The sequence below is a fragment of the Pelmatolapia mariae genome, linkage group LG15, assembly GCF_036321145.2.
Source record: "Pelmatolapia mariae isolate MD_Pm_ZW linkage group LG15, Pm_UMD_F_2, whole genome shotgun sequence".
Lineage (NCBI taxonomy): Eukaryota > Metazoa > Chordata > Actinopteri > Cichliformes > Cichlidae > Pelmatolapia > Pelmatolapia mariae.
This window is the reverse complement of record NC_086240.1, coordinates 37,263,424-37,289,315: the sequence shown is the minus strand read 5'-3', so window position 1 is coordinate 37,289,315 and position 25,892 is coordinate 37,263,424. Positions and strand designations below refer to the sequence as shown.

At 37.7% G+C, this 25,892-nt stretch overlaps 1 protein-coding gene across 4 annotated transcripts; it reads right to left on the bottom strand.

Moving 5' to 3' along the window:
- Positions 1 to 4,861: 4,861 nt before the first annotated feature.
- On the bottom strand, positions 4,862 to 18,836 carry LOC134643363 (5-hydroxytryptamine receptor 3A-like). Of its 4 annotated transcripts, none has more exons than XM_063495688.1 (14): positions 18,355 to 18,836; positions 15,956 to 15,998; positions 14,580 to 14,624; positions 13,113 to 13,283; positions 12,452 to 12,515; positions 11,938 to 12,075; positions 9,523 to 9,686; positions 9,396 to 9,440; positions 8,929 to 9,035; positions 7,324 to 7,493; positions 7,027 to 7,190; positions 6,462 to 6,672; positions 5,391 to 5,600; positions 4,862 to 5,302 (listed from the first exon to the last, which is right to left on the bottom strand). In XM_063495688.1, the coding sequence occupies exons 6-14, from the start codon at positions 11,954 to 11,956 to the stop codon at positions 5,028 to 5,030; spliced, it is 1,365 nt and encodes a 454-aa protein (XP_063351758.1). In that variant the 5' UTR covers positions 11,957 to 12,075; positions 12,452 to 12,515; positions 13,113 to 13,283; positions 14,580 to 14,624; positions 15,956 to 15,998; positions 18,355 to 18,836; the 3' UTR covers positions 4,862 to 5,027. The 4 variants fall into 4 exon arrangements, with proteins under 4 accessions (XP_063351758.1, XP_063351761.1, XP_063351760.1 ...); XM_063495691.1 differs by having other exon boundaries at positions 4,862 to 5,290; XM_063495690.1 differs by lacking the exon at positions 15,956 to 15,998 and having other exon boundaries at positions 18,355 to 18,372.
- Positions 18,837 to 25,892: the final 7,056 nt, after the last annotated feature.

Below are 25,892 nucleotides of genomic sequence, written 5' to 3'. Positions count from 1 at the left end.
TATCTTCACTATATAACTGTGTAATTCGTGTTTTAGATTGAATTAATATTTTTCGGTGTGTTTGACTTATACAAGAATGACTTTTTAAAAATGAAAAAAAAAATTCAAATATAAATTTGCTTACTTTTGACTCTGACTGTTTATTGTAGTTTAGTGTTACAATCAACTTACATAACATTCAAGCTCATTAACATATAAACCATCACTGTCAATATAATTCTGGGGTTTTTTTTAAATCAGAGGTTTTATCCAGTAGCTCCCATTCACCCATGGTGGCCATCACACCCTCTGAGACATCTGTCATTTTTTCTACAGATCTTCCAAGAAAAATCTTCTAAACGATGTCTCTCGCTGTGCAGAGAAGAAATGTGAAGAGAAATCTGAGCTCACAAAAAGCCCTCACTCATTTTAGAGATATGTGAAAAGGGTTTCAACATTTTTCTAAACAGTAATAATCAAGTAAAACTCACGTAAAAAAGTGACTAGAGAAGGAAAAATCTCTTACCAAAGTGCATGTAGGAGTTGAATGTATAAGCACAGTTTTGTATGTCACAGGGGAAGGTGTAGATATCGAGGTTACAGGAACTGACAACTTTGACAGGCAGAGCATCATCCACTTTACTGTTGCTATGCAGGTACCCATGGGGAACAGGTGGTGCTTTGTTTTCCTCCATAATGTGAGACCAGATCAAATGCACCCAAAGATTATACAGTTTTATTTATTCATTTATTTATTGCAGCTTAACAGGTATAAATACTGGAAAGTTTTTTTATCATAATAATTGACAGTAAGAAAAACAAAGGTTATCTCCACATCTCTCCTTTTAAAGAACAATTTTCTGAAAACTCATTCAAAATACAATTTTCAGATTTCTGCACAGAAAATACTTGTGCAGTATTAGTTCAATTGTTTACCAAAACCTAGTGTACAGTAGTTTTAATAAATTATATGCCTGTTCAAAGAATTAAACATCAATTAAACAATCTATTCATTTATTTATAGGTTATCTCAACATTTCTCCTGTAAAAAAAACATTTTGTGGAGACTGAATCCACAATACTGTTTCTTGATGACTATTGATGATACTTACAGCTCAGCGATTACAATATCTGGAAGCCAGAATTTAGTTCTGGGGACATGCAGGAGGTCAGTACCAAACAGAGCTTGGTCCCAACTGGCGAACTTCAGGACTAAAACAATAAAACTGGTGTCAGCACAAAGAGCAGGTCTGAGTAGTCATTGCATTTACAAAATATAAATCTAAACCCTTAAATCGCTTTATAGGACTTGGATTATCATACTACTTTACATATCGCAGCTAAATAAATATTTGGACAGATTTTGGTACTGGACATTACCACAATGAGTTTAAAATTAAAGAACGCAGATGCATGTGAAGTGCAGATTTACAATTTAATTCAGTGGGTTGAACAAAAAGATTGAATAAAATGTGAGGGTCTAAAGCATTTTTTAAATGAAATCGCTTCATTTCAGGGGCTTGAAAGTAATTGGACAAATTAAATAATGAACAATAACAATGTTTGTTTTAAGGCTTCAAGGCTTTGGCCATGTTTGTGAACATATGTAATATTTATTTATAAAAACATGAAGCTTTTCTCTCAGTAATTTGTCCACACTTGAAGAGTTTTAGAAAGCAGTTATGGAAAATGTTGCAGCCTTTATAGACACTCATTGAATTATATATGAAACTCAGGGAGGTGAACATATCACCCCCAGAATCCCACACAGCATGACGAAAGTGGCGACATGGGCCATATGTCACTTACTTCAAAGACTGAAGACAGACAGTCCAGCAGGGCAGGTTGGTTTGGCACAGAACAGTTCACCATGTAAGCACTGCACAGAACTGATGAAACAGTTAAACAATAATATTGAGTCTAATTATGTTCCCATGTAGGTTGCCTTTTTTTTGTCCATGCCGCTAAACTAATCTCCCCTTGTGATAAAACAAAGTATTAAATTGAATTTTAACCGACATAATGTTGGTTAAATGTTGGTTTATATTGAGCTTAAAATTCATACCTGGCATTAAGATAACGATCATGGTTGACCCCCTATAATTAAAAGGAATTATAATCAAGACAATTTATAAATAATAGATAGCAGCAAAATATTGAATTAAAGTAACAGATGGAATAATATTATTATTTATTATGTACATTACCTAAAGACCAGAAGATTCCTTTTCATGATTTCCAAGTCTGTCTGCAGCTTTTCTGGGAAACCAACTCCTAATTTCCAAAGTCAGTCTTTGTGGCCAAGATGTACATGTTGTCATTAAACAAAGCGTGATGTGGACAAACCACGGGCAAATGATGTGGAGCAGGGAAAACTAAGGGCAGAGCGACTGCTTTGGCTGTATGTGTTCTGAGACAAAGTGCAGATAAACCACAGTTAATGTAATGTACCTCAGCGTGTGACTCGAAAACTGGTGAAGACTGACCACAGCAACGTCAGTGTCACACCTGCTGATCACAAGCAAATGAGAATAACCCGTGAGAAACAGGTGGTGTTTGGTTTCAAAACCACCTATCAGTCAAGCATTTATCATTATATATAACATAGAATAGAATAGAATAAACCTTTATTATCCCATGGATGAGAAATTTTGGTGTTACAGAGCTCTTACAGCAAGGGAAAATAAAATTTAAAAGGAAGACACAAGGTAGTCCTATAAATGTAAGCAACCGAAGTTCGTATATACAGGTATATACAGGTAACAATGTACAGAATATATATAGAAAAATTGTACGGAGATATGTATAAAATCTACAAAGCTATGTATAAAATGTACAGTAAACAAACAAGCTGGTGAGTAAGATGACCAAAAGAATATTAAGCTGCATTATAGTCTGACAGCTGCTGGTAATAATGACCTGCGGTAGCGCTCCTTCCTACACTGTGGGTGTAAAAGTCTACTGCTGAACGAGCTGCTCAGTGCTCGTACAGTCTCATGCAGGGGGTGGGAGGTGTTGTCGATGATGGATATTAGCTTAGACAACATCCTCTCCTCCCCAGCCTGCTCGATGGACTTCAGCGGACAGTCCAGGACAGAGCTGGCCCTCCTGACCAGTTTGTTGAGTTTCCCCGTGTCCCTCTCTGCCATTCCACCACTCCAGCAGACCACAGCATAGAAAATAGCAGACGCCACCACAGCGTCATGAAATGTCCTTAGGAGTGTCCTGTTCACCCCGAACGATCTCAGCCGCCGTAGCAGGTGGAGACGACTTAGACCCTTTTTGTAAAGTGCATTTGCGTTTGTGGACCAGTCCAGTTTGTTATTGAGGTGAACACCCAGGTATTTGTACTCCTCCACTGTTTCAATGTCCAAACCCTGGATGTTCACTGGTGTAATAGGGGGTGGCTTCTCGCTGAAGACAATCTTGCTGGCATTGATGCGACGATGGTTTTGTTCACACCGGCATGTTTATTGAAAACGTTTTTTTGTCCAGTATTTTTCCAGACTTGGTTTAAGTTATATACAGTAACAATGCATGCATTCTAATATTAATTTGCTCAGGAACAAATAAAACAGTGAAACAAACTTAACCCAACAGATATAACCTAAGTGAAGTGTGTTTGGTGACAATCAGTGATAGTTGGTGTTTATGTAAGCTGAAAATAAATGATTAAATACATAATTGAATAACTAATTTAATATGTAATTAATTAATTATTAAAATGGGAAATAAATAATTTCATAAATGTTTTCAATTAAGTGGATTTGTAGTTAATTAATTATATATTTAGTTTTGTCTATTCTAATTTATTAATCTCAAATTTAATCAATGATCTAATGATTTATTACTATCTAATGAGCATTTATTTACTTAATTTTGGCACTTGTTGCAAAACCAACCAGGGTGGGCTCGTTTGGCTTACAGCAGTTCAAACATCTGAAAAAACATCTTACAACCCCCTCCGGCTATTTTAAGGAGGATTCTCATTGCATCATTGTATGCGACATGCAACTTCGGCATGCTACATTGTTTGAAAGATGACCACTAGAGGGCAATATAGAATGGCGTGCAATATGCTTCAAACCAGGTGTCTCGAGTCCTCGAGAGCTAAGGTCCTGCAGCTTTAGATGCATCCCGACTCCAACACAGCTAACTCAGATGGTTGAATTACCTCCTCAGCATGCCATCAGGTTTGGCAAAGGCCTGGTAACAAGGCCAATCCTATAGATCTTAAGATTTTCAGTGTGAGTGATTATGATGGTGAGAATTGGAATGGAATAAATAAGAGCAAGGTTTAAGATCAAAGTTGACCATGAAAATAAAATCTAAAAAAAAAAAAAAAGCACATTGAATAATACATCATATGAAAATGCAGATTGAACTGTGTTTCCCCCCATCAAAGACGCCATAAATGTAGCAAAATCACACTACATGAAGGTATCTTAACCCTTTAAAACCATCTGTGTCATATTTGATACATGAGTTTGAGGGTTTTTGAAACTTCTGCATCAACAGCCTGAAATAAATTTCAAAATACATTTCTAACCATTAAAACTAACAAACAAATGCAGGATGTAGCAAATATGACACAAACTATGTTGAATTTAATATTTAAGATTTCCTCAATAGGGTCAATAAACAGTCCATTTTCAAAAAGAACACTATGAGTGCTCTTGTTTTATTATTTAATTATTATTTAATTTTGTAAATGAAGCCTTTTGAGTAATTTAGCACGAAAGATCAAATACATTTTCTATAGCATCCATTTTCTGTATGTATGTATGTATAGGGTTCACAAGAACTCAATATAAACCTGTCTTTAGTTCATTATTATCTATCAATTACAGTCATGAAAAAGTAAGACAGATGAAGGGTTTGTCAGAAAACAGGGCTCTGTTATTTATTTGTTTACATAATTGCCGCACTAAAATGACAAAACATGTATTGAATTATTGTTAAGGTAAAGAATTTCAGTCTGTGGTGTTAAATGCATTTACAAAAATGAATACAAAGAGTTTAAAGAACAGACAAGCTAAAAAGTTAAATTAGGCTGCATTGTATGAAATCACCCAGATAATGATGATGGTAATGAAGCTGACTGTTATGAAGATGATGTAAAGGATGAACAGCAGGCGGTCTATGATTAAACCTATCTGGATCCATTCCTCTGTGCTCTGGGTTTTGCTCAGATGCTGCTCCATCTGAAGGCGGATGGCCTGGAGGACTCTGCCCAGGCTCCTCAGCTCTAGCAGGGTTTTGTCCTCGCTCAGTGGCCCCTTCTGCTCCAGAGTCTTGTATTCCTCTGTCACTGGAGAGGAGACTGGCATTTTTATTGCGGGGAAAACAGAGAAGATTATGTCAGCTTTGACAATTTTTAAGAACTTGCTCATCCTAATCTTGTTTCCTACCTTGTGGGACTGGATTTTGGATCACTGTGTCGTTCTGATCTCTGGGTTTTGGACGAAGGCATACTAGTCGACCCAGGATTTTAAGAACAAGCACTCTGATCCAACGAGGAGCTCGAGAATAGTTTGAGGAACCGCAGAGGAAGTTTGTAATGACAATAGTTTCTAGTAGACTGGCCACCATCATAGCCAGGCACATAGACAGGAAAACATCTATAATAATAATGATAGTGGAATAATAATGTTAACATTTTACATTCAAATACAAGTTAAATTCAGACAAAACAATTAAAATGATGAATATTTTGAGTTGTTTGGAGTAAACAACATCAAACACCACATGGCATTATTCCCTCTTACAGTAAGAAGTCTTATTATTTAGATGACTGGAACGACCATTTACAGTTATTATATCATGCCAGTATTCAAGATGTCTTTTTGCTCTTGTAGCTAAAAGAGCTCGATGGTGACCTCTGCATGTGTGGCTTCTACATCTTGACCAAAGACCTGTGTTGTACATTTTGTGCTGGACACGTAAAGGCCCATGAAAAAGTAAGCATCGTGATTCTCTTCTTTTTCAGTCAGACTATTGCTGATTTTTTGCTGCTTGTGATCAATGTCCTATTGCATGACCCAATGTTGATCAAGCCTTAGCTGTTGAACAAGGGCCTCATATTTGACTCTAGAATACTTTCTTATACAGAGGATATCAAAAAATGAATAACTAAAAAAATAAAAATAAAAACTGAAGTGAAAAATTGGGCAACTTGGAAAACAGAAAACAACCCAAATCATCACCCTCCACCTCTGTGGTTCAGAGTTGGAATGAGGTGTTTGTGCTGACATGCTGTGTTTTTTTTCCACAAACATGGCACTGTAAGCCTCCACTTTCCCTTAGAAATTCTTGTTGAGTAAATTTGCTTTTCAGATCTTCTTTTACGCATGTAGCTTCATAATCACATTATGGTAGTTATATTGTTACATATGTAGAACAGAACAAGCAACTCTTCAGTATTTGGGTCAAAGATTCACACAGGGAATAAATGTATAGCATTCAATACAATGTAAACTTACTTATGAGAGGCAAGTTATTTTCAGTGATGGGCAGCAGGTCATTCATTATGAGCAGGAAGACTGTGTAGCCCAGGATCAGCGTCATCTTGAACACAGACCTGTCAACAGTATTGGGAGGCAAGATGAAGCTGAAGAGGTCCACAGTGATGAGGAAGCAGCTGGGGAGCAGGAGGTTCACTACGTATATCATGGGCTGGCGCCGCAATGAGATCTGCAGCAAAGTGAGAATTTAAAATAATTTCTTTCTACTTTGATCATACAGTACCTCATACAAAGAGCACTTAAATCTCATGTTTAACAACTTGTTGCACTTAAAGTCAGGCCCGTAAGACCCAGGTTTATATAACTTGGTTGTGAAATGTTGTCCCCATTTTAATTGTCCAATGCAAAGACTGTCAATCCCTTTCTGTTGTAGGAAATTAGTTCTGATCCAAAATTTTTAAGAAATCATATATTAGTACAGAAGGGAACAGTATACATCCTTTTTTTAATAGCATGAATATGAATTGAATATTTCTTATAGTATGAATATGATTTTTTTTTACGATGTAATGCAATTTCTTACATAGAAGTGAATTATATCATCAAAGCCTGAGGCTGTAGATGGCAGTGTGTATTTCTTTACTGCAATTCCAATTAGTTCCCATTCACCCATAGTTGCCATCATTGATTTAGAGTATTCAAACATCCTCTCTGGCGTCCCTGCCAGATGAAGCTGCAGATCATTACCTGCATGGAAAATAGTCAAAGTTTGTCAGACAAGGATATTCATTCATATCAATGTCAGTAAAATAACGGTATTAAAAACAAAACCGCTCAATTGACAGGATGTATTGTAATAGATCCTCATGGTCATACTTACTGCTGAGTGTGAATGAGTTGAATGATAAAGTGCAGTTCTGAATGTCAAATGGAAACAAGTAGATGTCAAGCCTGCAGGAGGTGATGGCTTTGATAGGTTGTGAATCACTCACAGTACCATCAGAAAGCAGGTAGGTATATGGCACCTTTGGAGCTGTGTTTTCATCCATGCTGTAGGAAGATGGAATACATAAAAATTAAAAACTCAAGCACCTGTATGCTGATATTGCCCTCATTAAATATTTCATACAAAACTTTATACAGATGATCGTAGATCAATGTTACGACCCGGCTCAAAAGCCGCAACATAAAAAAGGAGACGAATACCAGAGTGAGTGTGAGAAGAGGTTTTATCTTAAAATGGCATAGCAGGTTGGCTAAAACGGCTGACGCCACCAAGGCAAAAGCAAGTGAGCTCCCTGGAAGCTTGCCTCAGGTATGCTTTTATCCACACCTGACTAGGTGTGGCCAATTAGCACCAGCTGAACACACTGAGCAGATTAGAGGCTGCAGAGGGACCTAACATCAAACACTTAAGAATTAGAGTGCAGCCTAATATTAAGTGACTGCTTATTGTTCACTTGTTTGCTTCTTTGTCAGCTAAATGTCATAGGAGGCAAATAAAAAAGATTATATCTTCATATAGTGGATAGTAGTGTTACCAAGATACTCTATATGGCCACCCTATATATGTTTTATTTCTAAATAAAGCATTTAGAGTCACAACCCAAATATTTTCTGACGACATTATACACAGAAACGATACCTTTGCACTCTCACCTCTTTGCACCTTCTCCATTTTTTCTTTGCTACTTAGTAGAGTTAGCTCTTTATTGGCTGATAAGTTTAACTAGGCACAAACCTATTGCTGGAACAGCCGAGGCAATTTTACTGCAACTAGCAAAAGCAAGACGCAAGTCACCAGGGCTCTTTGTGTGATCTGGTGCACGAGGGAGGTGACCGAGATGAACGCTGTTCCTGCCGGTCGAACCCCAGCCACTCTCAGTCAGCTCCCCCGTAGCACTGCTCTTTATTGTGGTTACATGAATATGCATGTCTCATTAACATATGACATCTTAAACAGGTATGTATGTGAACAAAGAGTACATTGTCTGTGTGTAGTGTAGGTATGCGTGTGCGTGCGTGCGTGCATGCGTGCGTGCGTCTCAAGATGTGACCCTGTGAATGACTTCCCAGATCTGCTGGCACCTGGAAGTCCAGCAGTTCACCTAAACAAAAGGCACTTATACTTAAACAGATACAGATGTGTTTACCATACCATATATCAAAAAGAGAAGGTACGACCTCTCTCATGACCTTAGGACATGTGTGGTATGCCAGAACACTCAGGGAAAGGAGTGATCATACTCCTCTTTTTATGGTACACAGAGCCTTACTAAGCATGAGACCTTCTATCAATATACACCTGATTATATATCTCTAAGCGTTATTGATTATATGTTTCTAAGTACAAATGACAATCATAAAATATCACTCCAACATTGGGTAATGATGCTTCAGGGCTAGTTCTCAAGATCATACAAACACATAAAATAGAAACTCAATGTAATCTTGGAATGGATGGAATTAATTGGATGGGACTTACATTTCATTGATTATAATGTCTGGTACCCACAGGTTTGTTCTTGGAACAGAAATCCGGCTTGTTCCGCACTCTTCTGGGTCCCATTTGGTAAATTCATTTTCCCATTCCTGTGACACAAATCATGCAGATATAAACATGATCGCAGTATAAAACCTGGTTACCAGTTCAAACTTTGGATGTTTCCATCTGAAACCCACCCCCAAAACTAAACAGCCTGGTACCGTCTTTCTTCTTTTTAATAAGTCTCTCTGTATTATTGTAGGGTCTTGATCTCACAATATAAAGCAACAGTTGTGAATCGACACTATATAAATAAAATTGAATTGAAAGTCAGTAATGTGTTTGACATTTTGCTGTACAGAAAACTTTCAAGGACTTGCACTTTGAGCTATAAAAACAGTTCTATGGATAGCATGGACAGAAATCAACATTATTGATTGAAAACGTACTGTGAAGAAACTACTTACAACATCTTGCCAGAGAAATGTTGTGAGGAGCTGGTCTTTCTCATCCTGAAAAGGATGAATTTTTATGGCTTTTGTCTCATTCAGTATACAGAAAAGCACATATGTATACATATGACCTAATATTTACCACTCCCATAATGCCAAACACAGTTAAGAAAAGGCCAACGTTCGTGACTGTTGTTATGTTCACCACGGGTCGAATAGCTTTCAGGTTGAAGACTGGCGAAAGAGCCTCCAGCATTGAAGGTGTATTGGGATTAGAGCAGTGCAGCATGGTGGAGCTGTACTGAGCTACAAAGGAAAGAAGAAATGTGTCCTTGAGATTTCTAAAGGTGACTTCCCATTTGCTAGCAGCATATATGTTTTTTTTCTAACTGCATGAATGCCCACAAACAAACAACCTTCAGAAACCCACATAAAGCATTTGCGTGAAATGTAAAAATCTAAATATATAAATGCGTGTGTCTGATTTGTAAGTACAATAACAACTGCAATGTTTTGTGCATTTTTTCAACCCATCATTTAGGTGGACACACTACAGGTATAGAGTAAACATTTTACTGGTTAATGCTACAGTGAAATTGCCCTTGACTATTTATGTAGAGCAAGGGCGCAGATTTGGCATGGACGGAAGGGACATGTCCCCACCAATATCCAGCGATTATTGACTTGTCCCCACCAATAATTTGATCTCTTCGAGTAAAGAAAAACAAACCCGATAGAAAGAAAAAACAAAAAACAAAAACAAAAAACCAACGATTTGTCAAGTCTCATTCACCCAGCGGTGCAGAAAGAGTTAAATTACGCTCTCTACTGGAGTCCTACCTCATGTGACAAATATGGCCAATGTGATTGGCTGTGCCTTTCAGGGAGCTCTGTTTAGTTTTAGCAGCGGCAAGCTCCTCTCCTCCTTGCAGGTCCTCGCAAGGAGGAGAGGAGGATGGCAGCAAAAAGGAAGAACCTGGATATAAGTATTTTTCAAAGAAACCTGTAAGTCACTTAAAGCCAAGTTAACTCCTAAAATGTGTCCGTCATAATAACGTTACAGGCTATGCTAGGCTTTGGCCCACATCAGTCTAAAATTGTATGTAACCATGAATAACGTGTTTTGGAAACTAACTGCACAGCAGGCAGCACTATTAGTTATCTCAGTCTCCCAGAGTAGCATTTCTAATTTTGATTGAAACTGTCAGAGAAAACGGCAGCCTCGAGCAAGCCAGGATATTAGTTTACAGAGGCTGTTAAAGTTATATGTCTAACGTTAAAATGTTGGTGACACAATAATTTCATCCTAATGGTACTGACATATTCATAGGGTTAATTTTTGAGACAATATATCATGAGGTAATCATGATTTTGCAAATATTCCACCTTGTAGTGCAGTTTGCACAAATTGTTTTAAAAATGCACCCTACAAACATTACTGATGAGTCAAGATCTGCACAAATTGACAGAAACACTGAAGCAGCTACACATTTTATTCTTATTGTCATGTATGTCCTATTTGTCAGGTGACAGAAGAACCAACACAAAGCTCAATGGTGATACAAGATCACAGGTGAAATTGGATCTTGACTTGTTGGTTCATTACTGTATTTGAAGCACATGTGTGACTTCATGTATTTGGAATGTCTCACTGTTAATTATCACGTGACAGAGGCAAGTCTGCCATGTTGTATCTCGGACAGAGGTGAAGAGGCAAGGTCACATGCGACTGACTGATGATTTGGTGCTATAGATTAACGAGAGGAGAAGGCATGTGTTTGGCTCCTTCACATAGTGGACATTGAGTTGTTGTGTGGGACACCAGTAGTCCATGTCTGTTGCTGTAACAGTAGTTCATGTTTAGAATAATTAAAAAAAATAAAAAAATCCCAGCTCACTGATTTGATCGGGGCAATAGTGTGCCTAAAATGTTGCATAATTTTGCTGAAAGATCTTTTACTTTGTGGTAATCTTAGAGGAGTAGTTTTATGGACAAAAACTAACCAGGTCATTCAGTGTTCCCTTAGTGCTAATGTATAAGAGATGTTTGTGTACTATAACTGAAGTCATGTTCTTAAGTCCTTAAAGTCATATTCTGCTATGGTCATTGCTGTATTTGAAACTATTTTTTATTTTTGTATGATACCAGATTTATATGGAATATGGCTGAAGTAAACTAAAGTCTAAAATACTTAGACATTTGTTTAATAGTAATTTAACATTATATAATTCACATATAAAACTATGAATTGTAATTTTAAATGGTTTAAAAGCAAGTAGAATAGCATATGTAGGCAAGTACATTTCTCCTTTTTTAAATCAAGCAAAGACAAAGGAAAAAAAAAAAAAAAAAAAAAAAAAAAGAAACCGGGCAGGGTTCGGTGGTTGACTCATCCGTCCCCACAAATGCCAAAATCAAATCTACGCCCTTGATATAGAGGCAATCATATTTTGTATTGCAAGATTTTTCAGAGAGGCATTATCTTTTTAAATTGATCAAAATCTAAATTTAACTTTGTTCAGTGTTCAGATTTCTGAAAAAGTTCATTTTTAATACCTGCTTTTAAGCAATCCATGAAAGACCTTTGGGATCTAGTGCCTCATGTTTCCTCTTCCCTGAACTGTTATAAAAGTAGCTAACTGTCAGTTCGTGTTGTGCTGACAAAGTAAACAGGTCCAGTCAACTGCACCAACACTGGAAAGTAAAAAGAAAAAGAAGAAAGGAAAGCCCTTAAATCCAAAAATGTCAACTTACACTTTATCCTTTAATGGGTGTTATAACCTGACCCTTTGAAACCAATTTTGCATTTAAGAATATGAACAGGTATGATATTATTTTTTAATATTTAATAAGACATCTATAGAGACTGCAGATTGTGCACATGAAATACACAGTATAGCACAAAAACAGTTATACATAGTTTGCTGAACCTTTAAAATGCCTCACTTACATGTTTATTATTCTGGATTGTTTACCAAATTAAATGAGAACTCTGACGAAATCAACCCATAAAAACTAATAACATAAGAAACATAAATAAATGTGTATTTGCATATTATGCTTTACTTACCATGCATGAGCAGAGAGATGACGATGTATAGACGCTTAGAAGACATGACTTTCAGCTGGCAGCACTAAAAAAAACATTACAATTTTGACTTTTTAAATAAAATGAAAAACAAATTAAAAGCAAACAACAACAACACAACTTTTAACCTGATTGTTAAACCTTGAACTTAATTGTTAAAACTTCCTTCATCCTAGAGCTTGTATACATCTGGTATGAATTTCATGCTAACCTTCCTGTTATGGTTTAGCAAATTAAAAACAGTTATACATGTTTTAGATATAATGTTGTTATAAACATGAATAATGGATGAGGTGTCTCTTGGTCTTTAGAATTGGAAACTGATGTTTTAGATTTCTTGTGTTAAATGCTGGATGTCCTGAAGGTCCTTGCCCACTCTCTTTAGGTCCCGCACAGCCCTGTTCTTCACTGCTGGCCCCGTTGTTTCTTGAGGCTCCTCATAGACCTCAATATTTGAGACAGCAGTCGTGGTCATAAGGTCTATTTCTAAGTCAATTTGGGAAAAATATTCACGATATATCTTCTTTTACAATCTTTCATGACAAAATAACAACCACTCTTTGAATTCATTTATTTCTGTAATTCTGCATTTCCTCATGCTACTGATATTTAACCACAGCAAAACTACTTATTAACTACATACCTGAAGCTCGTGGTTTCTTATTCATTTGTGTCATCCAAACAAGAAATCCCAGAAACTGCAGAATAAGGACTGGGATCCAGCGAGGGGCAGGAGAGGGGTCAGCAGAACCACACAGCAGGTTGGTGATGAGGGTTATTTCCAGGAGAGCCAGGCAGACAGAAAAGAACAAGTCTACAGAGAGACAAAGGAACCCAGAAACAATACAAGTTTACAATGTCACAGTCTAAGCCACTAATCTATATATTTTTGTTTTAAAAGCTGTTCTTTAAATGCATATGTAAATACAGAAAGACAACGGAACATATGCATTGAAATGATGCACAGAAACAATGAAAGTTTACAATGTCACAGTCTGTATAGATAGACAGAAAAATTATCACACACACACACTCAAATTAAACAAAAAACAAAACAGTTCTTATTAAGTTTAGTGACGGCAGCAGGGACAAAGCTGTTTTTATAATGCTTTGTCCTGCATCGTGGAATTAGAAACCTTTGTCCTGAGGTAAGAAGCTGAAATTCACCCCGTAGAGGATGGGAACCGTTATTAAGAATTGATAAAGCCATTCGTTTTACCTGTTTAGAGTACAGGGATGCTAAACAGAGCTGTGACTCACCTGTCAGATGACTGGATCTTCTCACTATCTGATTCAGTGAGTTTCTCTGTGACAGAGGTCTGACCAAACCATGCCACCAAACAAAAAGATAAAACAGACTCATGATAAAAAAAGAAAGTTGAAATTGTTCAGTTAATGTGTTTCCTAGGGCAGTAAAGGTGCTGGTGACCACTGCTGCTGAACAATCATTAATCTCCTATCAACAATAGACAGCAAAGCAAAAGAATTTGATTGCTTACCAAAAACTGTTGTTTTAATACAGTATCAACCCATTCAAAGATTTCAAGTACACAATTTAATTTATTCATTTATTTTTTGCAGATGAACGGTACTAAATACCAAAAAGATATTTACAATAATTGACAATAAAGAAACCACATGTCTGACTTTTAAAGAGATTTCTTTATGGAGACTGATTACACAATAACATTTCCTGATGACTGTTCTTTTGAAAACACTCATAGCAAATTTCCATAACATCATTTACCAAAAAACTACTGTAGAGTAGTCTGATCTCCAAAATGTCATTTTGTGGAGATTGATTCCACAATACAGTTTCTAGATCAGTGGTTTTTTGGAAAATACTTGTGTAATTTGATATAAAAAGTAAATTATTTTGTAAGATGATAATTAAGAATTGGTAATTACAATATCTGGAACCCAAAATTTTATTCTGGGGAGATGCAGCAGGTCAGGACCACACTGAAACAGGTCCCAACTCACAAACCCATTGATCCAAGACTAAAACAGCAAAACTGGTATCAGCACAAAGAGATATTCATGACATTTACAAAATATAAATCCAACCCCCTACATTGGGAATTAGGAATTGGATTATTGTACTACTTACGTATCGTGGCCACACATAAGTGAGAAGGAGCCGAGCCTTTTCATCCTGGAAGACAACAAAAAATACTTTACCATAGGAATACACTAACACTGTGTCCTAAAGTCTTTTTAGAAAATAACTTGAATCTTTGAGGAAGTCTCAGTGGAGGTCTGAAACACAAAGAAATGCACACATTTCACAAAAGATGACAGAAAACCATTTACACTCACATTCAGGGTTTGGCCATGTGTAGCAAACTGGCCCAAGTTCTTGTGTCACAGAGAGTCTATGACACAAGAATTTTACTTAAATGTAAAATTATTTACTAAACATAACCTAACCAAGACACAAAGCTCACCAGTAGATTGATGTCCGGTAGAGTGGAAGAAAGAGTGAACAATTGGGCCAGCTTTTATAGCCCGCAAGACACAGGTGACCCGCATTAGCTGACGATCCTCCCATGCCATGAAAACAGCAGGCCATAGCTTTCATGAGTGTGGGAGTGTTGTAACACTATGTTTGCAGACATACGTAATATTTATTTCTTACAAAAGTGAAGCTTTTCTCTCAGTAATTTCTCTACACTTGAAGAGTTTTAGAAAGCAGTGATGGAAAATGTTGCAGTCTCTGTATACACTCATTAAATTATATATGAAGCTCATCTTCAGAGAGGTGAACATATCACTCCTAGAATCCCATACAGAGTAAAGAAAGTGCTGATATCGGGGCATGTTGTTAAGTTCTTGACAGGCCACATGTCACTTATTTAAAAAACTGGAGACTAGAGCCTCCAGCCGGGCAGGTTCATTTGGTTTCACCATGTAAGCGCTGCAAAGAGCTGATGAAACAATGAAACAAGAATATTGAGTCTAATTATGTTGTGGTGCGTGTGCAATGTGATTTGATTGGAACAAATTCAATAAATGTCTCTTTCCAAATGTAATTCTCAATACAGAGGAATTTAAATATTCCAGTATATGTTTCACTATATTAAACATAATGCTGAACTTTGGGTGGGACTTAAAAAATCTCAGGGTGTTGGTAAAACAGTCTTTTGTACATTTATAACAAGCATGTGCTAACAAAGGCTCATTTTATTATTAATTGTTTTAACCACCTACTCCACGGAAAGTTTGAATCTTTTTCCTCTGGCCGTCATTTTAGAGCAGGTTTCTTTTATACCTACTGCTATCTGACACTTTTTATTGTTGTTGTTGTTTAATTGTTTTGTTTTTTATTTATTGTGAGAGTGTTTTATTCTTATGCAATCCTTTACTCATTGGCTATGTGTCCCCATGTATGTCGTCCTTGTTGCTTCTAAACTAATTTCCCCTTGTGAGACAACAAAGTATCGAGTTGAACTGAATTTTCAGCAGCATAACTAACAAAATGCATACCTGGTATGAGGATAACAATAATTTTTGATGGATGGAAGACCCCCTATAATTAAAGAAAGATTTGATTAAAGTTACAGCAAATGCACTATTATTAGTTGTTGCTTTTTATTTACTCTTCCAAAGTCACCCTTCATGGCCAACATGTACGTGTTGTCACTAAATAAAGCGTGATGTGGACAAACCAATAAATTGTAGCAGGGAAATCTAAAGGTAGGGCGACTGCTTTGCTGTAAGTGTTTTGATACAAAGTGCAGATGAACTAGAGTTAATGTGATGTGCCTCAGGGTGTGATTGGAAAAATGGTGAGGACTGACCACAGCGCCGTCCGTGTCACGCCTGCTGATCTCAGGCAAATGAGAGTAACCCATGAGAAACAGGTGGTGTCTGGTTTCAAACCTGCCAGCCAAGCTTATTTATTGAAAAAGATTGCCTAGTATTTTTTCAGACTTGGTTTTAGTTATATACAATAGTAATATTATGTGACATTAATTCATTAACATCAGAAATAAATAATGTATTTAATGTTTTAAATATAATTATTATATTTGTAATTAATTATTTATATATCTAACTTAGTAATTACTACTTTAAAAGACACAACTGCAAAGGGCTGATGAGACAATGAAATTTCAATAACGAGAAATCACTTGGAAGAACTGAGCATGATTTATTGACTTTTATTTATTTATTGAGATGTTTTTGGCGATTAGACTCTGATGACTCATCATAGTAGAAATGACAGGACCCCCCAAAAGGTTTAAGAGAAATCTTACTGTAGCAGAGAAGTTTGACTCTACAGACTGACTGTTAGCTGTGCATGAGCAAAACTCTGAAAACAGACTATATAAAAAGGCATACTAAGAGAAAGTAGTGTTAACAAGAGGAAGCTGGGGAAGAGTCCAGATAGCAAGAGGAAAGAGGAAGCATAATGGAGAAGGAGTTTGAGTTAACGCCCAAGGGCCATCAGAGACCAGCAGAGAGAAGCAAAAGCTCGTGATTAAGCTTAGTGGCCATCAAAGGCTAGGAAAGAGGATTAAGAGAATCTCCGACCAGGCCTAAAGGCCTCTGTAGGTCAGGGGAGAAAAAGCAAGGCTGCAACCAGGTGGAAAGATCATCGCAGGCCAGGAGACAAGTAATGTAAGAGCCTTAGACCAGGCTAAGAGGCTGATGCAAGCTGAGAGACAGGCAAGTGTGAGAGCCTGCTACCAGGCTGAAGGCCATCATAGATCAGGAGAGAGAGAGAAAGAGAGAGGGAGAGCCTGCAACCAAGCTGAAAAGCCAACCTAGGAGGAGACACAGGTGGGTGTGAAAGCCTGTGACCATGCTGAAGGGCCTATGTAGGCCAGCAGAGAGCAAGCCTGCGACCATGCTGAAAGGTTGGCAATGGCCAGGAGAGAGTAGTGTAAGCCTCTGCAGCGAGGCTAGAAGGCCGTTGTAGGCGTGGGCTAGGGGGGAGCTGGAGAGCATGTGTAAAACTGGACTGGAGAGAGAAAAGAAGGTCTATAGTAGAGAATAAAGGTTTACGAGGCTCAGAGAATTAAAAACATAAATGTGACTAGAGATGGAAAAGACTTTCATACCACAACCAGGTATATGCTGATTTACCATAACTTTAACCAAAGCTTTAACTTTAATTTTACTGCTATCCAGTCCATTTGTGGACGAGAGATGGTGAAGAGTGCTGTGAAGCTGCTAAAGCTGATATTTGAGGAGCTTTTCAAATGTTGTCATGGACATGTAAAGAACCATGTAATAAACATTTAAAGAAGAGTTATTGAACTGTAGTCAGAGAGATACAGCTATATTGTCATGAATACACTATCAGTTCTTAACTTGTAAGAACAATGCCATGAGACTGAACTTACTGTGCAGAAAATGGGAAACAGCAGAAAATCTGGAGGTCTGCTACCCGATAGCTATTACCCCCTGATAGTACCCCCCAAATCCTGACAATGGAGCTGTGCAATGTGCGAAAAACTGCAGCCAGAAGAAATATGAAGACAAAGGAAGGAGCATAGTGTTCAAATTATTAAGCAGATATGACACATTTCTGAAGACCACTTTTAACTACTATGACTGAATAGCAGAAGGTGCATTTCAAAGCCAAGAGTGAATAATCAAGATTTTTTAGCAATCAAAGAAAACAGAGGCGACAGAGCTCCCAAGGTGGAATGCCAGTTAAGGAGAGATTTGTGTGGGGAGCTGGTGGTTGCGCAGCAGAAGTTGTATTTCTAATTTACAGCTCAGTCCAGAAAAATGTAAATATTGCATATTTTTTTTATCCTATTATGCAAATATCATTCAGTAGACATGCTCTTCTAGACCTTTTTCCTTTTTAGACCGAGCTGATCTTTTTATTGAAGTTTAAACTCAGATATTGTACTTCACAAAATCCTTACCTGGCATGAAGTTACTGATGAAAATTAACATGGTAGACTTGATTGATGGAAGTAGCACCTAGAATTAAAAGGAAGTGTATTGAAGAGAACTAATAATGTAATGTTAAAGTAAAGTAACAGAGCGGCTTTATTATTAGTGATTGTCAGTGGTAAGACATTATAAAACACATTGAAGGAATACAAAAACAGTCAGAGTTTTGTTCAGAGAACTACGTGCGCACGGGTGAGTGATCGGGTGATACTCACACCGAGGCTTTGCAGTCAGCTTTATTTATACTCAAGCATGTTTGCGTCACAGACACATGTAGGAAGAGATAACATACAACTCCTTACTAAGCATAAAACATATACGTTCAACTGCTAGTAAGTAACTGGTCAAGCCTATCTTAAGGGAAACAGAAGCCAGTTGGTTCCTGTTCACAACGGCAGACTCAGCAAGGGTGAGGTTTCCTGTGGCAACCTCCTTATGCAAGTCATTTTCTTAGAAGTCAGCAAGGCTCACCTGAATGTGTAGTGACAAGATACATGTAGTATAAAATATATGAACATCATTGTACATTCGCAAACCTATTTAGGGAAAGCATGTTATTTAATAAAACATTAAACAAAATCTCTTAACAGTGATGCTGTATTGAACCTCAGGAATAACGTAACAGAGGGAGTATGTAGGAGAAGACACCTTACCATGATGTTGAGAGTGAAATTCTTGTATTCCAGCTGTTTTTCAAATGGAACCTGTTTCCTCAGCATGCTACAGAATAATCATCCCCTTAAAAAATTCAAAAAATGTTGTTGTCAGTCAGACTTTCTGCTGGTTATCTGGGAAACTAACTCTTAGAAGATTAAAGCCAGCCTTTGTGGCCAAGATATACATATTTTCACTAAAGAAAACTTGATGTAGACAAACCCATGGAAAATGATGTGGAGCAGGGAAAACTAAAGGCAGGGGAGTGGCTTTGCCTATAGGTTCTTTCAGACATACTGTACATTAACCACAGTTGTTGTAATGTTTCTCTATGTGTGACACGCAAATGGTGAAGACTGACCACAGCAATGTCAACCTATGATCAGTGTGACTTACTGATCACAGGCAAATTAACTGTTCGTTTGCCTGTGTGTGCTGTGTGAGAAACAGGTTGACTTTGGTTTAATGTAAAACCTCCTTCCAGCTAACTTTTCCTTTTCAACAATTTTGCAAAGAAGAATGGGACAAAAATCCTCCACAGTGATGTGAAAAACGCATTGCCAGATATCACAAATGTTTAATTGCAGTTCTTTTTGTCAAGAGATGGCACATCCAATTATTTGTTTTGGGGTGAAATTGCTTCATAACATAGAGCCAATTAGGTTTTGATAACTTTTTATTTTTGTCATGGTCTGTCTGTCCTCACATTGCTGATTCTCCATTTTCTGTCTGTCTCTCTCTTCTTAGCAGTCTCTCCCTCTTTAACTGATCAAACACACACATCCACAAATGTGCAATAACACAAATGTGCAATAATCTTTCTGGCACCGTTGTATTTTTCACTCTGTTGTATATAGCATTTGTATTCTATTTTTATCCTATTGTATATTTTATTCTATTTTATTCTACTATATATAGTATTCTATTTTTATTCTATTCTGTACAGTTGTGTACTGTATTTATTCTTATTTTATTTTATTCTAATTGTCCTTCATAACTTTTGCACTGTCCACTTCCTGCTGTGACAAAACAAATTTCCCACGTGTGGGACTAATAAAGGTTATCTTATCTTATCTTATCTTATCTTCATCGTCATCCTCTGTCATGTGCACGATGTGTACACGTGTGTGTGTGTGTTCATGAGTTAGTTTTGATGCAAAAGCAGGGCCTTCCTCTGGTTCCTGCCTTCTGCTTCGACGCGCCTGGTGTAATCACATACCTATTTGTGATATCCTTGTTTTTGGCCACTGCTTAGGGCAGTGACAGACGTTCAGTCTTTGCTGGATCACTTTGGAGAAAACAGTGAAGTGTGGCTCTTTTACCTTCTTGCATTTGAGTGAAAGACTTTCCTGTTGTTTCCTTGTGAGCAGATTCTGTTGGAGACAATGTGAGTTGTTTTGTAGTGAAGACCAGATGAAGTTTGTAAAGCATTGGAGCTTGTACTGAAAAACAGTTTATTACTCAGCTTACTAAGCTTTTCAACACAGTCCTATTTGGCGACATCTGGTGGCCAAAAATATGAAGAGCATGTTGAATCAACAAATTAAAATAAACTGTTTCATCATGATTGTCCACTGTTTAATATCATGTGACATTTCTGTCTAATATCATGCTGAAAAAATAATTTTATGTCTTAATCAATAAGCTTTCCTTCTTTAAACGTGTGCCATGGTGTGGTCTCCTTTTGCTTGTGACTTCTTGACATTTGTAAACATAATTGATAAAAGCCTCCATGTGGTTATGTAATCAACCCGTGTATATATATATATATATATATATATATATATATATATATATATATATATATATATATATATATATATATATATATACTACCAGTATATGTATAATGTGTAATACTTTTGTATGATTTGAACTGGGGGTAGAATTTGTTATGAACTAGCAAAATAAAAACGTAACACACATGAGTTTATTCCAGTTGTTTTTTTATTTAGGAAGAGGCAGAACATCCTCTCATCCTCGCTGTCTTCATGTATCTCATTATGTCACACACTGGTTCGCTATTTCTTGCACCAAAATACACCAGAGATCCCGCCAATGATTAAAGAGGACATTAAAAGGCTGCACATATAAAAGCTAATTTCCATCACGGAGCCTTGCTCTCATAAATGGATGTAGATTTAACACTGTCTGTGAAGCTGGATTTAAAAAATAAGTGCTTGAATTTTGAGATGTTTAGTGCCATCTTCTGTCAGTATGTGGTTGGTTGGTAAACTAGACTTACATTAGTTTATGTTGGATAACAAGTGATGGGATCGATAACTCAAGGAAAATAACACTAAAATTAAAATGAGTTTAAGTCGATCACTTATGGGCTGCCCCTGGCTGCAACAATTAGTTTTATTTTAAGAAAACAAGGATATACTGTCCACTTTCACTCTCTGTCTCTTTAGCAGAAAGTGGCTTTATGTTGTTCTGGCTCGGGACTCTGGACAGACAAACCAAGCTTGACACAGTGCTTCTGTTTTTCTGACACATGTGCCGGAGCTTCAGCTTCAAATGGACAAGGGCGTAGATTTGGTTTTGGCATTGGTGGGGACGGGTGATTCAACCACCGAACCCTGCCCTGTTTCTTTTTTTTTTCCTTTTTTTTCCTTCTTTGCTTCTTGATAAAAGGAGAAATATACTTGCCTACATATGCTATTCTATATGCTTTTAAACCATTTAAAATTACAATTCATAGTTTTATATGTGAATTATATAATGTTAAATTACTATTAAACAAATGACTGACTAAGTATTTTAGACTTTAGTTTAATTCAGCCATATTCCATATAAATCAGGTACCGTACAAAAATAAAAAATAGCTTCAAATACAATCATAAAGAATATGACAATAAAAGAAAATGACTTTAAGGACTTAACAACATTACTTCAGTTATAGTACACCAACATCTCCTACACATTAGCACTAAGGGAACACTGAATGACCTGGTGGTATCTGTCACCTGATAAATAACAGTGAGACATTCCAAATACATGCAGTCACACATGTGTTTCAAATACAGTCATGAACCACCAAGTCATCATCCAATTCCACCTGTGACCTTGTATCACAGTTACTCTCTGAGCTTTGTGTTGGTTCTTCTGTCACCTGACAAATAGGACATGCATGACAATAAGAATAAAATGTGACTCATCAGTAATGTTTGTAGGGTGCATTTTTAAAACAATTTGTGCAAACTGCACTACAAGGTGGAATATTTGCAAAATCATGATTACCTCATGATATATTGTCTCAAAAATTAACCCTATGAATATGTCAGTACCATTAGGATGAAATTATTGTGTCACCAACATTTTAACGTTAGACATATAACTTTAACAGCCTCTGTAAACTAATATCCTGGCTTGCTCGAGGCTGCCGTTTTCTCTGACAGTTTCAATCAAAATTAGAAATGCTGCTCTGAGACTGAGATAACTAATAGTGCTGCCTGCTGTGCAGTTAGTTTCCAAAACACGTTATTTATGGTTACATACAATTTTAGACTGATGTGGGCCAAAGCCTAGCATAACCTGTAACGTTATTATGACGGACACATTTTATGAGTGAACTTGACTTTAAGTGACTTACAGGTTTCTTTGAAAAATACTTTCTTATATCCAGGTTCTTCCTTTGTGCTGCCATCCTCCTCTCCTCCTTGCAGGTCCTCGCAGCGCAGGCTTACCGCTGCTAAAACTAAACAGAGCTCCCCGAAAGGCACAGCCAATCACATTGGCCATATTTGTCACATGAGGTAGGACTCCAGTAGAGAACGTAATTTAACTCTTTCTGCACCGCTGGGTGAATGAGACTTGACAAATCGTTGGTTTTTTGTTTTTGTTTTTTTTTGTTTTTTTCTATCGGGTTTGTTTTTTCTTTACCCGAAGAGATCAAATTATTGGTGGGGACAATTCAATAGAGATTGACAGACCACGTGACTTTCACGCATTGCATGCCGGGAGGTGGTGGCAAGACATTCAAATTACCGCATTAAATGCAGGCATTTGCAGCACCGCAAAACGTTTATTCTCACGTTCCAATACCGTCTTGCTTTTTCTTTCCTCACCAAAAAAGGAATGTACAAAACGAAGGAGAACAATGCCGGTCCGTACAAAGACAGACTCGACGAAAAGGCAAAGAAAAGGACTTTCTTGTGATTTCATGTTTAGTGTCACATTACGGTGGACCCATCTTCCTGTACTCTGCACTTTATGGTTTGTGTTACCTGTTGTTCTGTTATGCACAGTGAATTATTAGAACGTGTTTAAATTGCTATAAATGTCTGTCACACCACTGCACTTTACAGCTGTGCTGTAAATTATCTCTTTATGTCCAGAATGGGCCAACGCAATCTTTCTTTTTAGTCTGTACTAATATACAGTGTCAGAACCAATACAAATAAAGTAAGTGTTGGACAAGTCTTTCATCAGGACTGTCTTTATTTATAACTGACAACAGTGTTACATGTTACTATTGAAGCTTACAGGACAAAGGCAAAATAGTATACCGTTGTGCATTAATAGTTGATTTGTTTAAAAACACAGCTGCACAACAAAACAAGAGCAAATTGGAAAACAGTTATTCATCACTTGCTTGCTTCACAACAACACTTGGGCACATATTTGTGAGCGCACATGATACAGCGACTATCTTATCCAGCAAAGTCATGTTCTCACCTTCACATGGCACCACAAAACCTAAACGGATGGTGTCGTTTAGGATAGTGTACTTGGACCGTAGACAGCCTATAACGTGTTCAACATGGATCCTGACATGTGCCAGTTTTCGTGTGTCCTCCACATCTTTTGCTTGTAGCTGACTGCGACCCCGTGTAAATGCTGGAATTTTTAAAGTGGCACCCATTAAGGCAACACTTTCCCTGATATCAAAACCCCGGTCTGCGAGCACTATGTCCCCAGGTGAAAGTTTCTGTAGAAAGCCAGATGTTTCAGCTATTCGTTTATCGCTGGTACGCCCTCCCCATCCTTTAGAAATGAAAGAGATGGTCCCCTGTGGTGTGATGCCAATGAGATATTTCATTGTGTGTCTACTTTTGTATGTAGAATATGTCTCCGCCATGGCGCGTAAATTTTGTGCCCTCTCTATGAACAGTTCAAAACAGTCAATAATAACTGTCACCCGGTCACCAAACATCTCTACATACTGGTGTGGCATACTGGCCTGTATGCAATGTCTTCCAGGCCAGTGCACCAATGGACTGAGGTGAGCGTATAACACATTTACAGTAATGTTAAACACAGTGGAAGTGGTTGTCCGGCTAATATCAAAGAGGTGTGCAATATGTGCAATTGGAAGGTTGAGTCTTAAACGCATGAGTCAACAAGAGCATCTGAAACTGGGAAATTTTCCTGTCAGTGTCTGGCAAGCTCGGGCTGATTTGTTGTAGCACCCCTATTAGTAAAGCAAAAGAAGGCAGCCCTGTGTAGAATTTAACTTTAGAGTTATCATCTTTCAAGAATTCCTTGTCTAATTTCTTTTTGGACAGTTCTTTTTTTAATATTAGGTTTTCTTCCTGCAGGTGTGCTATTTCTTGTAACCTTAGAGAACACATTTTACACTCCTGCAGATCTTCATCCTCGTGCTGTGGAGTTAGCTGCTGTGGTTCGATCTCAGCTGTAGTTTCCGTAGTGATTGGTGCTGAAAGACACACATGCACACAGACAAAGACAAGATCATTTTATGTGTAAAAACAAGACAGTGCTTAATGTGGAAAAAGTGGAATTTATTTATGTACATTGACAATTTTACCTGCATGGATTTCGCCTGGATGAGCTGTCTCTGCCCCAGAGGAACGCGGACCTTTTCGTGGCTGTTTTGATTTTAGATCTCTGTTTTAACCGATCAAATCTCGCTGTGGTAGAAGCTTTAAAGTCTGTGTGGCCCAGTTTGAGAGAGGGTGCCCAGTCTGGATCGCATTCCAGCATTTCGTAGGTTGGTTTGCCTACAAAATACAGCCAACATTACACACAGCCACAATAAACAAAGGAGCATAGCGCGATGATTTCTGTTCAGCGCCATATAAGACATATTAACTACCACAAAACACTTACCTTTGTGGAAATGCTTGGAGCAGACTAACATGTGCGGTGGAGTGTTTTCGAACGTTATATTAGGTCTTCTGATAGCGGCAATCCAGGCCATCCGTCGCCTCTTCGTGACTTCGGAGACATGGCTTGGACAATTTCTCTTCCACGCCGGAATCCGATGAAAACCAATCGCATTTCCCGTCGACTTCACGCGGCTGCCGTTCGCCCGGCTTGTGCAGTTAATAATACAACAGCTTCTTGCCATTTTATGTTTCTTTTTATCGCTGTGTAACTGATTTCTATTGAAAGCCTGTGCCCGCTATTACCTCCTTACCTTGCCACTACTTCCCAGTATCCTTTGCGGTTTTACCCCTCAATGACGTCACATTTTCAATCTCTATAATCGCTGGATATTGGTGGGGACATGTCCCTTCCGTCCATGCCAAATCTATGCCCTTGCAAATGGACCATGGCTGCTGTTTTGCTTTTGATTGAATTCAATTTTATTTATACAGCGCCAAATCACAACAACAGTCACATCAAGGCACTTTGTGTTGTAAGGTAGACACAATACAATAATACATACAGAGAAAAAAACCCAACAATCATATGACCCCCTATGAGCAAGCACTTTGGCGACAGTGGGAAAGAAAAACTCCCTTTTAACGGCAGAACCAGGCTCAGGGAGGGGCGGGGCCATCTGCCGCGACTGGTTGGGGTGAGAGAAGGAAGACAGGATAAAGACATGCTGTGGAAGAGAGACAGAGATTAATAACAAGTATGATTCAATGCAGAGAGGTCT